This window comes from Xyrauchen texanus, chromosome 44 (assembly GCF_025860055.1).
Source record: "Xyrauchen texanus isolate HMW12.3.18 chromosome 44, RBS_HiC_50CHRs, whole genome shotgun sequence".
Classification (NCBI taxonomy): domain Eukaryota; kingdom Metazoa; phylum Chordata; class Actinopteri; order Cypriniformes; family Catostomidae; genus Xyrauchen; species Xyrauchen texanus.
The window spans coordinates 10,166,647-10,182,747 of NC_068319.1; the positions used below are offsets into that span (position 1 = coordinate 10,166,647).

Consider the following 16,101-nt stretch of genomic DNA (forward strand, 5'->3'; position numbering starts at 1 on the left):
TATGCCAAGTATTAATGGAATAATGGATTCCCTGAAGCTTTCCTCTTGTTAATTTCATGGCTATAGGTTTAACTGAGCAAACTTTTTATATAATTCTTAAAGGTGCACTCAGTAACTTTTTGCTTGTGTCAATTAGGACATGCAGTGACACCTAGGGGCATGGATACATCATCGTTCAAAATCAATAGCTTTCAGTCACAGATGCCACACATAGAGCTGTTCAGCTTGTTTTCCAAAAACCCAGAAGAGAATTCGCCATGGGTTCCCTAATGGGGCTTATTTTCCTTATGAGGAAAATAAGGTCTGTGGTAAACAATACTGCATGATACGTGGACACATATAAATTACACACTTTCAAAATTCAAACGCAAATTTTGAAGCTGTATTGAATTACATACTTTTTACATCACATTTGTGGTATGAAAGTGTTGAATTTATGTTGAAGAACAAAACGTCCATATATCGATCAAGAAATATTATAATTAATATAATATGTATTATATTATATTAATTAATATTATTAATTATTAATATAATATAATATTTATTATATTATATTAATTAATATTATTAATTATTATTAATAATATTACACATATGTTAAAAAGACCTTATTATAAAAACCCATAGGAAAATCCAAAGGGAACCTATGGTGAATTAGACTTCCGGTTTTGCCTACAAATTGACATCACCAGTGAACAGCTCTCTTGTAGAAATTCACTATTCATAGTCAGCCATGATTAATTTAATCCAAGAGTGAAAGTGTCCAATAACAGGCTGGTTACTGAGATTAAGCAAATAATGACTGGTCATGTGATCTCAACATGGCAGCCCCCATGAGGGGACCCTCTCCATGTAGAATAAAGCAGCTTTTATAAAGTTATTGATATGACTGGATTCTTAATTTCATTAGTGCACCTTCAACAATATAGTGAGCACAAACCTAATCATGTGACATGCTATAATTTATCAAAAACTATTTAAAATAACACTTTTTTACTTCTTGTATTATTAGCCTACTTTTACCTGTGATGTGTAACCCAATACTATTTGTTCTTTTTAAAATTAAGTCCATCTGCGCAATTTTATAATATTCTTTAATAATTTTAATATTTTTTCTATATAAACATGTGCTGGACGGACGTATTTGGCCGTTACTCCACATTTCAAGCAGGAGCGTCGCGTTTTTTTTAGAAGCCGTGTCAAGTTAAAAAAATACTTGAAGACGCCTGCTTTCGTTGAGCTTTGTCAAGCTTTTATAACGCAAGGACAAAAGGTGATGTCCATGATATTGTATTTGTCAACTCCCCATCCACAGTATTAGAAACAAAAAACGTGCACTCCGTTACCATGGTTACGTTGCCACGTGACGAATCGGTAACGGGATTGTTTTTATTAATTAACATATATTTGCAACACCTGGAAAAGCCGCAAAGCGGTAATTAGTCTCATGTTGATTTGTCCTAAATGTGGACGTGCACATACAAAATGGTCAAAGAGACAGTCACTGTCAAAGCACTTTGATCTTCTCATTGTGATTTTATTGGGCTTTTAAGGATACAGCGGGATCACAGGTATGTCTGCACAATGAACGATTCAGTCAAATATGTTAATGATGATAAGAATCCAGGTTTTATAGCCTGGGATCTGTGTTATCTGATATTTGTGTCTTCACTTATAAACTTGAAATTCCGTTGAATGGGCTCCTTTTGCACAGATTACTTTCTGCAAATCGTAAAAATGGCATCCCGTGGCATCGCTCCTCTTTCCAGTCGTAGCATTCAGGAAAACATGTTGGGTTTGGGAAGAATGGATGGCCTGCACGGCCACAAGCCCGGCCAAAGGGTTGTGCTTGGTGTTTTAAACGAGAACGACCAATATAATCGACTATTTGGCCAGGTTGGAAAAATGCAAGACTTTGTTTTCTTCACGACATAGTTTGCGTGTGAGCAAGAGGAAGTGACGTTTTTGTATCTTTCAAGGCTTCATCCAAATATGAACCGGCTTTCCACGATGCATCTGTCCATGGCATTGGCACTGCTGGAGTCCATGTGTCTGAACCACTCCTGGTCCAGTCAACTAAACAATCAGCTGGCTCATTCTTGCTGTCCTCCGAACTTCTCTTGCTAGATGATGCTGTCAATGATATTGGCTCAGGTATGCTGCAGGATTACTCTATGTGGGTTTGACCTGTCAAGATGAGATCGCAGTATTCTGCGCTGACGGGTTACTTGCCTAAAACTAATTCCAAACAACATTTTAGTTGTGGCTTTTTATATATGGCGTTTTGACATTATATTTAAAAAAAAAAAAAAAAATGGCCTTTTAATATTGGAAAACTGGCTTTTTTTAAACATTGTTAATGTGCGTAAATTCATATGCAGAATACACCAAGTTGTATTCTGCATACTGGCACCATGTTGCCCTGTTCTCTGACTCTTGTTCATTTAATAATAAAAACATTTGACTTTTAATATTTCTAGTGGGAATGTATTGTAAACTTAGTTAATTCTACAAGACACCTTATGTCAAGCTTTTTTTGTTTCTCGTATGAGCCACTGAAATCTGGATGTGCATTGCCTAAAATTTTACTTTTTTTTTTTTTTTTTTTTTTTTTAAGGGTCGTTCATGGATGCGTCTATGCAGTCCTTGCCAGAGGAAAAGGACTCCTCTTCAGAGGACATCTTGTGTGTTCCAGAATATGCAGAGGACATCCATAGATACTTGCGTGAATGTGAAGTTGGTATTAGGTCCACACACACACACACACACAACCAAGTAATTGCTCTTACTTGATTGCATTTGAGTTCTAAGCAATTATATATTTGTTCATTCAGGTTGTTTCATTTAGCCAATTTAAGTTAAATTGGGTCAAATCAGTCTACCATAGTAGTGTTAACTCTACTTCATTAGGTTCGTCAAACTCTATTTAATTTCTCACAATCATTTTATTCAGTACATGCCAGTTAAGTGTAAAGACCGTGACACTGATGCACTGTCAATTTGCTTGCAACAGCAAACCGCTTCTGTAGCTAAAGCATGCAAATCAAACATCACTTAAACGTGATAATCAGCCTAAGCACAAGCTTTATCTTCACAGTGGTAACCCCTAAAACTCCAGGCTAACGGAAGTCTTTAACATTCATCTAACATTAACAAGTCTCTTATTGTATGCATTTGAGCAAGATGACTTAATTGCAACATTTGTTCACCCCGTCCAGTCCTATGCAAAGCATGCTGTGAAGTATTTATGTAGTCTCGGCTGGATTAAGTAAACTTTACAAATGGGTAGAATGAATTTTCTAGAATGGGGAAGCTGAACAACCTTCAAATCTCCTGTTTAAAAACTCTGCTGTAATGCACTGTTTCAGGTTCAATACAGGGCAAAGCCTGGCTACATGAGAAAGCAGCCTGACATAACCAACTGCATGAGGATTATCCTTGTTGACTGGCTGGTTGAAGTTGCTGAGGAATACAATTTGTGTTCTGAGACCATCTTCCTGGCTGTGAATTACCTGGACCGCTTCCTTTCTTGCATGTCTGTTCTAAGAGGAAAACTGCAGCTTGTGGGAACCGCTTCCATACTCCTGGCCGCGTAAGTGAATGGCTTTTTTATTTAAGTGTTATTTGGTGAATTTGTAACAGTCTTTCAGCTTGCATTTCTGATTAGGAAATATGAGGAGGTGTATCCTCCGGAAGTGGATGAGTTTGTGTACATCACAGATGACACCTACACCAAGAAACAGCTGCTTCGAATGGAGCAACACCTGCTCAGAGTGCTTTCTTTTGACATGACTGCACCCACAGCCTACCAGTTTCTGATGCAGTACACATTGGAGGAGCAAATTTGTGCCAAGACTGTGAACCTAGCTTTGGTAAGAACTTTTGAGAGCATATGGTTATTGGACTGTTGCTGAATTGGATATCGATTTTTCCTTCCTCGCCCACCCTGTAGTATCTTTCAGAGTTGAGCCTGCTTGAAGTGGATCCCTTTGTGCAATATTTACCTTCCAAGATTGCAGCAGCTGCATATTGTCTGGCAAACTACACTCTAAATGGGGATCTGTGGGTGAGTTTCTAGCATTTACTGTGACCTGGCTTTATTTGGAGGACTCAATTGCTGGCCCTTTGTTGAAAGTGTTGAGGGCCAGCATGGGTCTTTCTGGAGGATGCATAGTTTTGGATGTCCATATGCATGTACAAAATGGCAGTGTCTGTGGCTTGTAATTTATAATTTGCCGTAATCCCCTAACTGACTGCAGGGTGGATTTTTATTTTATTCCCCCTCCCATATTTCTGGCAGCCTGAGAACTTGTATGCCTTCACTGGTTACACTCTGGCAGTCATCGCTCCATGTTTGAAGGAGCTTCATAAGCTTCATCTATGTGCTGGAAGTCGCCCCCAGCAGGCTATTCAGGAGAAGTACAAGAGTGCCAAGTAAGCAGTAGTCTATAAAATGTCTTGTAGCCTGGGATCATGCAATGCCAAGGAGTTTTTATTTTTTTTACTTGTTGCAGTCTCAGTAAATTTAATGTTCAATATGCTTTACTTTTTGTTTACCCCAAACTATGACTGGAGACATAATTGGCCCATTTTCCTTCCATTCTCCTTAATAATATTTGCCATAATGTTTGTGGTAGACTGCATAAACTTCATAAAAACCGTTTTGAAATGCATTTATGAATAAAAGTTAATTTGGGCAATATTTATAATATACAACGCTGTCAAAAACCCTAAAGAAGGTGGATGTTATGAATTTTAAAGGTATAGGGGAAATGAATGTAACACATTTACAACATTGCTGGTTGAAAGCACAGACCCGGAGGCAGCCATGACGCACCGGTAGAAGTATCAAATTACGTAAATTTATTTTGACAAGCCAACCACTTAGAATGAAGTGCAGGATGAGCTATTTACAGTAAATAAAGACATAACACCGGGAAAGGGAACCCGAGTGTCGCCAAATCAAAGATCAAAAGAATCCACAAACCCTATAATCTACCTACGAAAAGGAAAAATTACAAAACCGAGTTCTTCAGCGTACACGTCGCTCTAAATGATCACCGGTTAAAAAAACCAATAATTACAACGGGTAGATCTCAAACAAAAAAGAACACACGCACACTGGACGTCTTCAATCGAGCGCACTTGATGGCTTTTAAACGGGGGGGGGCGGCAGGCAGGCAGAGGATTGGGTGACGATTGGCAGGTGTCATATCCAATAGGCAAAAGCCTGAGGAGTTGGCAGAGTGAAGCGAAATGGAATGAGGGCACGAAAAACAAAAGCAAAACACTTGGAACGCAACGGTGGACAACCTGTTTCTTGATCATATTTCATGGAAGGTTCAGTGGTGATCCATGGTAGACTAATCTGGTCAAGTTTGTTTGAACAAACTGTTCTCATCCTTTTGTGGTAAGTGACTGAAAACACTTTCGAGAGATTCAGAGAAGTTGTTGCTAACATGGCCAAGCTATGTAAGCGTAACCTAGATGAATGATAGTTATCTAGCTAGTAAGCCTATTGGCAGTGTAGCCTACAGACTAAAATGTATTTCACCAAGTTTAAAGAAAAAATGGGTTAAGGTCAACAAGAGCTGCTTTCATGTGGTCCTAGTGTGATTCACAATGATCTGTGGTATAGCCAACCTCATCTCTGATTTGCTGAATTCTGGCACATAATGCTTTAAACCTGTTGATCAAGCAGTCATGAGCGCGCGAATAGTGAGCGAGATCTTGTAAATGCAGCAAAATTGATTTGGTTTGCTCAATGAATTCATCTTTGCGAGATGCATTGCTTTACAAAACTGAGTTTGCGCACATGCAAAAGTGTCTCCCCCTCCTAATGACTAATCGGAGTGTCTTTTTCAGATATTGCTGCGTGTCTCAACTGACGCCTGTGGAGGCTCTGTCACTACCCTAATGTTTTGATGGTGACCACATGGATGCCTCAAGGCCAACAAATGAACTGTAGCACTTAAATATCTTGTAAATACTGAATGAAATTTAAGTTTTAAAAGCCACACTAAATTCTTTTTTTTTTTAATGTGATTTTTATCATAGGTAATTTTTTTTTTTTTTTTTTTAAAGACTTAAATTACAGTGTAGCATGTCTCTGAATCCAACATATCTGTGCCTTGTAAAGGATTGATGACCGTTTCTACTGCTTTGTCCCCTTCCAAGAGGTCTCTCATACCATGCATTTACGATGCATATCATGTACTAATCAATAAATGAAACTAGTTCAATTGCTGTCTGCCTACAATTACTTTTGTGACCAGTGTGGAACATGATTTATATATGCACAGATTTTTTATGGTGACCTAGGGTCTAACATTGGCCACTATGTGGAACCACGTCTCGGCTGCCAAGTGCTGGCAAGTAAGGTCAGTCGACAGCATTTGTGGCATAATGTTATCCCATGTTAGTTGAGTGGGTGCAGTAAGGCATTTACAATGTCGTGAATTGGCCAATCCATAAACATCAAAATACTGAGTTTTTCAAAGCATAGACCAACACAAACCATGACAACGTTATTTTTGTTTTCTAAGCTTCTACACATTTCATAACTTGGTGATTGGGCAACGTAATCGTAGTAAGTTTTACAGATAAAATACAAGTTTTAAAAGCTGCTAACTGCTTTTACATTTCTGTCCAAGGTTTTTTTAAGTTCGTTCAAGGTAAAGTCAAGTTTCTCAAGAAGTGAGAAGGCTTGTATTTGGTGTAAAAAGCCCCCATAAAACATTTCTTTAATGTGTAGCACAAATTTGGTATGGAGAAATTCAAGTTAGGCTCGCCATGACCGATCTAATCACCATTGGGTTTATAAAATGCTTTTTGAAATGAACAGGAAATTGTGAACCCTTTTCTGTAGTTCTTTAGAAAAACCTCTTACCCCAAAAAAAAAACATTCTCAACTTGGGACAATACATTTTTGGCAAATTTTGTCCATTTGCATCTATTAACACTAGCCCACTGTGACCCTCTTTTCTAAAAACAACCTTTTATGTTGCTCCATTTTTTTTAAAGCATATTATATTCAATTTTATACAGTTTGTGCCCAGAAAATAACCTAATTTCCCAGTTATCCCCTACTTTTGAGCTTGAAGTAGTTCAAAATAAATTCTCATTTACTCCCACTTATACCATTTGCTTCAGAACACATGATTTTTAGAAGAATGTTTCCACACTGTAGGTCCACACAATGGAAGTGAATGGGTGCCAAAAGAAGCTAAATTCCCATGTCTCAAGTAGGCCTAATCCATATGACTCCAGTGGTTAAATCAATCTCTTCAGAAGTGATATGATGTGGTTTAGAAACAGCTCAATATGTAAGGCCATATTTACTATAAATTCTCTCCCTTCTCAATCTCCATCTCCAACTTTCACATTGTGTTTGTGGTGATTCACATTCATGCATACGCCCCCTACTGGGCAGGGAGAAATTTCTAGCAAAAATGGCCTTGCATATTGATCTGTTTCTAAACCACATCTACCATATCACTTCTGAAGGTATGGTTTTAATTACTGGAGTCATATGGATTACTTTTATGCTGCCTTTATGTGCTTTTTGAAGAGTTAGATTTGGCACCCATTCACTTGCATTGAGAACACTATCTTAATTTGTGTTCTGCTGAAGAAAGTCATACACATCTGGGATGGCATGAGGGAGAGTAAATGTTTAGATAATTTTCACTTTTGGATGATCTATCCCATTAACATGTATTGAACCCGGAATATTCTTTAAACAGTTCTTTTAGGCAACACTTTGTTTTGGTGTGAGGACCCTGTCTGTGTGGACCGTGCGTTTAGCCCCTGCATTCCCTCAATACTAAACAAACTGAGTTTATTTGCCTTATCAAATATACACATTTGCATGCAATCCACATAGATTCAGCAAGTGGTGTGTGATTTTAACATGGCCCCCATTAGGGGACCCTTTCACTGTAGAATAAAACAACTTTTCTAAGGTTACTGGTTTGACTGGTAAGGAAAAAACAATTGCACCTTTTAACTAACTTTTTTGCTTTTGTTTACAACGGCTGTGAGCGCTAGGCCTACTGACCAGATATATATTGTGCTTTAAATGTGTCTGTTGTGTTTTTTGCGTTCCATAATCAGGTTAAACTCGCTTGGTGACATGTAACAACATTTCGTCAAGAGTCGCATCATGGGAAAAATGAGCGAACCAAAAACATATGCCATATGTTTTTTCCAAAGCACGTGACTCGTGCATTTAAGGAACTTTTTGACACTTATACAAGTGAATTAATTTATTTTTAGAAGAGTTATTAAGAGTTTCTTATTTTTAGGCAGCTGAATTTAAAGTGTGGGGTTCTAGGTTTACAAGGAAATGGAGTCAAAAGAGCCAGCTGAAATTCGCATCATTCGGAAACACTACGGGAAAGCCATGCAGTGTTTGAACAAAGGGGTTCAGAATGATGAGGTGGGGAATAAAGCTCAAGCTCTCGTCCTCTATCGATTGGGCAAGCAGCATCTTCTCATTGGAATAGCGGTGAACACCCAGGGTGAGCTCTGCGTCGGGCGCAGATGGGACATGGCACGACAGACGCAGCAGAGAATGAACGAGACTCTGAGCAGCATAACCGCCCGTCTACTGGTGCTGGAGTCCACATCGACCCCCGGTCAGTGCCTGCATTCGACCCTGCCTGTCCTACGGTACACCCAGCTACCAACCAACCACATCTCAAAAGGTTCAGGAGGGGCCCCTGCTCTTCCAGCTTCTCCTACGGTGGGCTTCACTGTACCCAGTGAGCTGCCACCAGCCTACACCCCTCAACCAACAGATGGGCATCAGTCACTCTCTCATGGAGGGAGCAGGTTATTTAAGCACACTCCAAATCAGATACCCCGGCGTAAGGCTTTTATCCCAGTCAATCTTAGAGAGGTTGGCATGGAGATGTTTTTCTTGCCCAGTGGGGTACAGATTTTCTTTGTGTCTGCTGAGGGCCAGGTCAGTGCCCCCTCTTATCCAGGGTACCTGCGAATAATCATATGCAGCAACCCTGAGAACAGTGCCAGCTATGCCCCTGCCTACCTACAGGTAAAAACAGTGTTTCTTGAATATGATTCTATAACATTAGTTGATTTGTGGTGAGTTTATATGTATTGGACTATCTATCTATCTATCTATCTATCTATCTATCTATCTATCTATCTATCTATCTATATATATAGCTTTAAGTTTGAAACTTCTTTCATATGACAATACATTACAAACCATTTTTGTAAGGTTTGCCTATTGTCAAACAGTGCACGTCTGTCTACAAAATGACTGAGATTGCCATCATGCCTATTCTGTTAAATATTGCTCATAGAAGAGAGAGAAAATCAGAGAGCATGTGTCTTTAAAGGAATATTCTGGGTTCAATACAAGTTCTGGGTTACAATGGAAGTGAATGGGGCCAAACCATAAATGTTAAAATACTCACTGTTTCAAAAATATAACCACATGATGTAAACAATATGTGTTAACATGATTTTAGTATGATAAAATAGTTTTTTAACCTTTTCTGTGTAAAGTTATGTCCAATTTTACAACTTCGTTGCCATGACATCCCAACAACCCAAAATTCTTAAAACAACTATAAAAATGACCATTTAAACAACTTTACTGCTCATACACTATACACATGTTTTAACAGAAGAATCAATGTAAAGGTTTTTTTTTTATTATTGTAAGCTTCACATTTTTGCCTGTAAACCCTTCAAAAATTGGCTCCATTTACTTCCATTGTAAGTACCTCATTGTAACCTCGATATTAGATTTTTTTATATAAAGAAAAAGAGTGATGAGCCAAAATAATTTTTTGTGGTAATCAACATTATGCCACCAAGTCTGTCGATTGAGTTGACCTGTAATGAACCTAGAATATTCCTTTAACTGAGAGAAGTTTTGAGATTAATTTAGGTATTTTTGTTTTTAGTATGTTGCTTTGAAATGTAGTATTTGGTAGGACTTTAAAACACAAAGCAGTTTCATTTTCAGCTTTTTTCACTCTCACAAAAGCCAGTCCAACCAGACTTGGGGATTGTTTTGAATGGTGTCAGGTCTATTTAGATTGTGCAGTGCTAGAAACGGGCTCTTTTACAGATGACCTGGGCTCTTTGTAAAGGGTCAGTCTGCAAGCTGTTTCAGCAAATAGAAATCTCTTTGAATGGCTGACTGGCGGCTCTGTGCAGTATTGGCAGATTGCCAATTTCATGGCTAGTTGTCCACTGCTCTGTGGCTTGATCTAGGACACGTGCAGCAAACACTATAACACAATTGCTGCATTTGTCCAATAGTGTCCTTTTGTCCCACTTGAGCCAGAATATAGGTTGGCTTTCTAAATGTTGACACAGAAGTTCTGAAATATGCACTCATGCATATTCCTGTCTCATTCCTGCCCAGAAGCCACTTCATATGACGTCCTAGGACATACAAATAAATTCTTATTGTTGTCTAATGCATAATTCTTTGTCTCCTAGGTTGACATGGTCATGGAAAACCTGGAAATAGCAGGACATTTTAAAATATTTTCAGTAAACATTATATGATAAAATATTTTAGTGTGATAAAATCCCTTACTAACCTTATATATGTAAACTTTATATCCCAGGATTGGATATAACTTTACACAGATAAGTTTAATAAACGATTCTTACTTTACTTTAGTCACACTTTACTTTAATCAAGTTTACACATACACTGTCAGGGTTCTGTGAAGGGAAGGGGCGAGAGAGTGAGGATCCAAATGCAGAACTTTAAATATGAACAAAAGAAGGGGGTGCAACGATGATGGAAAATATTTGAAGACGGTAACAAAACACTATAGCAGTATGCTGCCAATCACGCACTACATACAAACAAGAACCGACCCACAAACAAAGAACAAGAGGGTATATACATATGGGTTAGCAAAAAGAAGAGGAACACCTGGGAGACAATCAGGAGGGAAAACAAACATGACAATGAACAACATAAGAATGACGTGACATAACCCCCCTCCAAAATGGCATTGTCATTATACGCACTGCAAAGTCTTTGAGTGTGGTGTCTATAAAGGTGTGTTTTTTTTTTTTTTTTTTGTTCAAGGTAAAGTGAAGTTTCTCAATAAGTGAAAGGCTTGTATTTGGTGTAAAAAGCCCCCTTGTGGTAGGTGTTAAAAGGCCCCCATAAAACATATTGTTTTTAATGTGTAGCATAAATTTGGTATGAAAAATTCAAGTTAGGCTCGCCATCTAATCACAATTGGGATTTATGGTTTATAAAAATGCTTTATGAAATGTGATTGAAATGAACAGGAAATTTTGCACCCTTTTCTGTAGTACTTTAGAAAAACATCTTGTTACCCAAAAAAAAAGCATCTTGCTGTCTGAACTTGGGATAATACATTTTTGGCAAATTTTGCCCTTTACATTGCCTTAATAAGTGAAGCCGCACAATGTGGAGGCATTTTTTTTTTTATTTAATAAAGGAGGGATGAGTCAAATTATTTTTTGTGAGCCAAATTTGTGTTGAACCTGGAATATTCCTTTAAAAGACACACACACACACACACACACACACACACACACACACACACACACACACACATATATATATAGCTATTCAATTGACTAGATATTGTTTTTTGCAAGTGCTTCTAGAGTAAAACCTGTTTAACTGTTGATTGTTAATTTGTACACTAAGTCTAAAAAATTGTAATCTGAATAATTAAAAAGACTGGTAGCTGGTGTACAGATGGAAATCCACACAACAATCTATATAAAATTATTTTTGAAAAAATAAATAAAAAGTCAATGGTCAAAAGTATGGGAACATTGTGGGAGTCTCTAAGTTTTGATTTTATATTTTGTGCTTTCAGGTTTGTGATTGGATCTACCCGTTATACCCAGACTCCCCTGTATTGCTCAGCAACAGAGGTGTCTTCACATTTCCTGATACTACAGCAGCAGTTCCAGGGTCCTACGTCGGGGTGGTTTTGTCGTCAGCGCATCCTGCAGCAAACAGAACTCTTTTCCAGGAACAGCTGTCAGTGCTGGCACAACTCCGAGTCCAGGTAATCCACATCACTGTGTTAGGAACTGGCAAATAGAATGCACACAAGAGTCATAAAATAACATGCTTGAGTCATTTCTTTCCATTTAAGGTAGATGAAGGATCTGGTGGGGCTTCAGGAACAGACATAAACCTGAGTGAGAAGGTTTCTATTGGTCCTCCTACAGAAACAACTCAAACACCTGGAGGGGAAGATAAGACTGTTCCTGTGTGGAGTGAAAAAATATCACAGAGCATTCTAGCAGGTCGGAATTTTAGGATCAGATTAAATAGTTTCATCATTGGATACCTATTTGTTTAATTTAATGGAGTAGAAATTATAAGAATTTTCTGTGTGATGAATATTTAGACGGATGGTTTAAAGACAGTTTCTTTACTTTACCACGGGGAGGTAATATGCACATACTGAACACCGTAGTGACACGTTTCTAAAATGATCCACTAGAGGCCACTGTTGAACAGATAAAGGAATATTCCAGGTTCAATACATGTTGAGCACAGTCGACAGCGTTTGTGGAATAAAACTGATTAACACACACACACGACATTTTTTTTTAGACTTATCTCTCCTTTAATTTAAAAAGTGAGGCACTTATAATGGAAATGAAAGGGGACAATCCGAAAAAAATTTAATAATCACCGTTTTACTGTTTTAAAGTGTAGTAAAACAATGTAAACAATATGCATGTTAACATGATTTTAGCGTGAAACAATTGCTTGCTAACCTTTCATGACTAACGCCTTCATGAATACAACCATTTAAATAACTTTAAAGCTCAAATAACACATGAGTTTTAACAGAAGAATTAATGTAAGTGCTTTTATAAAATTATAAGCTTCACATATTTTGCCTTTGAACCCACTAAAAATTTGCCCCATTCACGTTCATTGTAAGTGCCTTACTGGCACCCACAATTTCTACCAAGGTTATTTTTCTCCACTAACCAACATCTTATAGAGTTTTGTGTTCCTTGCCACAGTCGCCTTCAGCTTGCTCACTGGGGTTCTAAATAATTTTTTTATTTATTATATATTTTTATACAACATTTAATCAAATGACACAATGATGACTCTAAGACTGTATATATATTACAGTGTCAATGTCTGTTAAAACATGAATTTCTGTAAAGCTGCTTTGAAACGATGTGTGTGTGTGAAAAGCACTATACAAATAAAAATGACGACTTGACTATGCCACAAATACTGTCGACTACGCTTAACTTTTATTGAACCCGGAAGCAGATTTAAACTGAGAATTCCAAATGATGATTTAACAGGTTATTGCTGCAATATGGCTTTCATAAGACTTTCTGGACAAATTTTGGACCAATTTGAAAATAATTTTTTATCGGAAATTCCTCGTTAGAAAGTATTCTTAATTGATAGCTGGGAAATTATTCCATATGGAATTGAAAAGCAGGGTACATTATGAATGGACCATGTACAGTATTGTTAAGTGTCCACATTGGCTGCTACAGGGTCTTCCTGGATGGGTCGGGGGCTTGTGTGGGGAGCTGAAGCTACAGGTAAAGCCATACAGAGAGGAGCTATCAAACTTAGAGAAAACATCACTCCAGAGGAGACTCCAGCAGAGGTCAGCCCCAAGGTTACCATGGGACTGAATGCAGCCAAACAAGCTACTGGGGGTGCTGTGAAAGCCAGCCAATTTCTTGGTAAAACGGAGGTGGAATTAGATTTAAATCTGATTTTGACTGATAATGGAACAATAATATTTTACCTTTGTGTTGATAATGTTTCATTTTATTTACCAGTGGATGGCGTCGCTGCTGTTGCTGAAAAAGTCGGGAAGGAACTTGCTCCACATGTGAAAAAACACGGGGGCAAACTTATCCCAGAGTCCCTCAAGAAAAAAAAAGATGGATGCTCCAACATGGATGGAGCCAAGCTAGTTGCAGGGAGCAGCATGCAAGGTAATTTGAGATTGTATCAATGTTCAGCACATAAGCGCCACCGATTTATGTTCTTTCAGCTGGGTGCCCTAAACAATCAAGAGGATCTAGGATTGCATTTTTTCCAGAGTAAAAGAAAGGATAATAATTAATGTAGTGAATTTTAGAGTTTTTTCAACTGGTAAGGGAAGGATTTAGATTGACAAAACTGGAATAAAAAGAATACTTAGATCAGATTAGTTTACAATTAAGATTAAAAAGCTTACTGCAAAAGCTTATCGGAGTTTTCAATAAACATGAAGAAATGAGTGCAAATATGCTGCAAATCTGATCAAATGCACACATTTCAGCCTCACTAGAAATGAACAGCGAACCATTGGCAAACAGAAATCATAGACATAAACAGATATTATTAGACTATGCAAAACAGACTGATTATTCCATAGGAATCAGAGTTTGGCATAGTGTCGCACATTCCCGCCAGTGCTGCTCAGCCCTATATGGTTCCTTTCATATTTAAAAACAAAAGGCTATTTTAGGTGATGTCTGCATATTGTGTTTTAAACTGCAGGTTTATCAACACTCTGGTCAAGTTTGGAGACAGCAGCAAAGACTATTGGCAAAAGTGTAACTTCAGAAACTGTGACTACAGTGAAGTACAAGTAGGTGTTATTTGTTTTTTGTTGTACTCTTCAGGGTTCTCTGTAATTCACTGTTTCTCAAATTTTCTCTCATTCTTTTCCCACCCTCTAAGGGCCTGATACTGCTGTTTGCTTTGCTATAACTAGACTATTCTGCTTGGAGAAAAGGTTTAACTCCCTTTTTTCCTCTTGCTTTTTCAGATATAGGGGTCTAGGAAACCTCTTGGACTCCCCATAGCAACTTATAAATGGTGGCGGGTAAAAACTGACTGATTTTTCTCTGACTAATCTCTCTGCCAAGTTCTAACCTACCCACAGTGCCTTATTTTATTGACCATTATTATATTGACCATTCAAAGGTTGCTGAAAAGACGCTTGTTCTTATTAATGGTCTGTCAGTGTGTTTTGTGAATTAAAACTGAGGTGAATACAACATTGTGCCTGCTTACTGTGTTCATTATTATATGTTTCACACCATTTCCAAGATCAATAACTTGCCATTCATTTCAGCATACAATTAATTTGTTTATACAGCAATAATTAGGCACTGTTAAAGGAATACTTCACCCAAAAATGAAAATGCTCTCATAATTTACTCACCCTCATGCAGATGTGTCTGAATTTCTTTCTTCTTCAGAACACAAACAAACATTTTTAGAAGAATATTCCAGCTCTTTAGGTCCATACAATGAAAGTGAATGGTGACCAAAACATTGAAGCTCCAAAAACACAAAGGCAGCATAAAAGTAAATCCATATGAATCCAGTGGTTTAATCCATGTCTTCTGAAGAAATCCAATCGACTTTTGGTATGAACAGACACAACACTTTTCCACTATAAATCTTGACATCAGCAGTCTCCTTGGTTATCATGATTTCAAGCGGTCTGCACATGCGTCAAGTGCTGGGAATTGTAATCAAGCTTGTAATCATGATCGTTCCTAGAGACTGAATTGGCAAGATTTACAGTGAAAAAGGAGTTACATTCTGAAGATATGGATTTAACAACTGGAGTCATATGGATTACTTTTATGCAGCCTTTATTTGCCTTTTTTAGCTTCAAAGTTGTGATCTCCATTCACTTGCATTATATGGACCTACAGAGCAGAGATATTCTTTTAAAAATCTTCGTTGGTGTTTTGCAGACAAAAAAAAATCATACACACCTGGGATGGCACGAGGGTGAGTATTGATGAGAGAATTTTCATTTTTGGGTGAACTATCTCTTTAAAACCCCATTTAAACTCTTCATTACATACGTTTAGTCTTATGACTTTTCCTGATCTCTGTTACATTCATTTGGGAATTACTACAGCTCAGTGTTTGTGATCAGGTATGGAGACGAGGCAGGGCAAGCTGCAGACACTGCAGTCCAGTCTGCAGTCAATATAGGGGTCACTGCTTTCACTGTGGACAACCTGGGCATCAAGGGCATTCTTAAGACCGTGGGCAAGCATGCTTCTAAAGCAATGGTGAACGAGAAGTCAGGA

The 16,101-nt window shown here is 37.9% G+C and overlaps 2 protein-coding genes across 2 annotated transcripts; both read left to right on the top strand.

Moving 5' to 3' along the window:
* Positions 1–1,740: 1,740 nt before the first annotated feature.
* Positions 1,741–6,213, top strand: LOC127637006 (cyclin-A1-like). The gene is made up of 8 exons (XM_052117839.1): positions 1,741–1,899; positions 1,983–2,157; positions 2,621–2,739; positions 3,372–3,595; positions 3,671–3,875; positions 3,956–4,069; positions 4,304–4,437; positions 5,869–6,213. The coding sequence occupies exons 1-8, from the start codon at positions 1,741–1,743 to the stop codon at positions 5,918–5,920; spliced, it is 1,182 nt and encodes a 393-aa protein (XP_051973799.1). The 3' UTR covers positions 5,921–6,213.
* Positions 6,214–8,236: 2,023 nt separating this feature from the next.
* On the top strand, positions 8,237–15,039 carry LOC127637028 (spartin-like). Its single transcript, XM_052117872.1, has 7 exons — positions 8,237–9,061; positions 11,868–12,062; positions 12,153–12,306; positions 13,540–13,734; positions 13,834–13,992; positions 14,543–14,633; positions 14,814–15,039. The coding sequence occupies exons 1-7, from the start codon at positions 8,351–8,353 to the stop codon at positions 14,848–14,850; spliced, it is 1,542 nt and encodes a 513-aa protein (XP_051973832.1). The 5' UTR covers positions 8,237–8,350; the 3' UTR covers positions 14,851–15,039.
* The last annotated feature ends 1,062 nt before the right edge of the window (positions 15,040–16,101 follow it).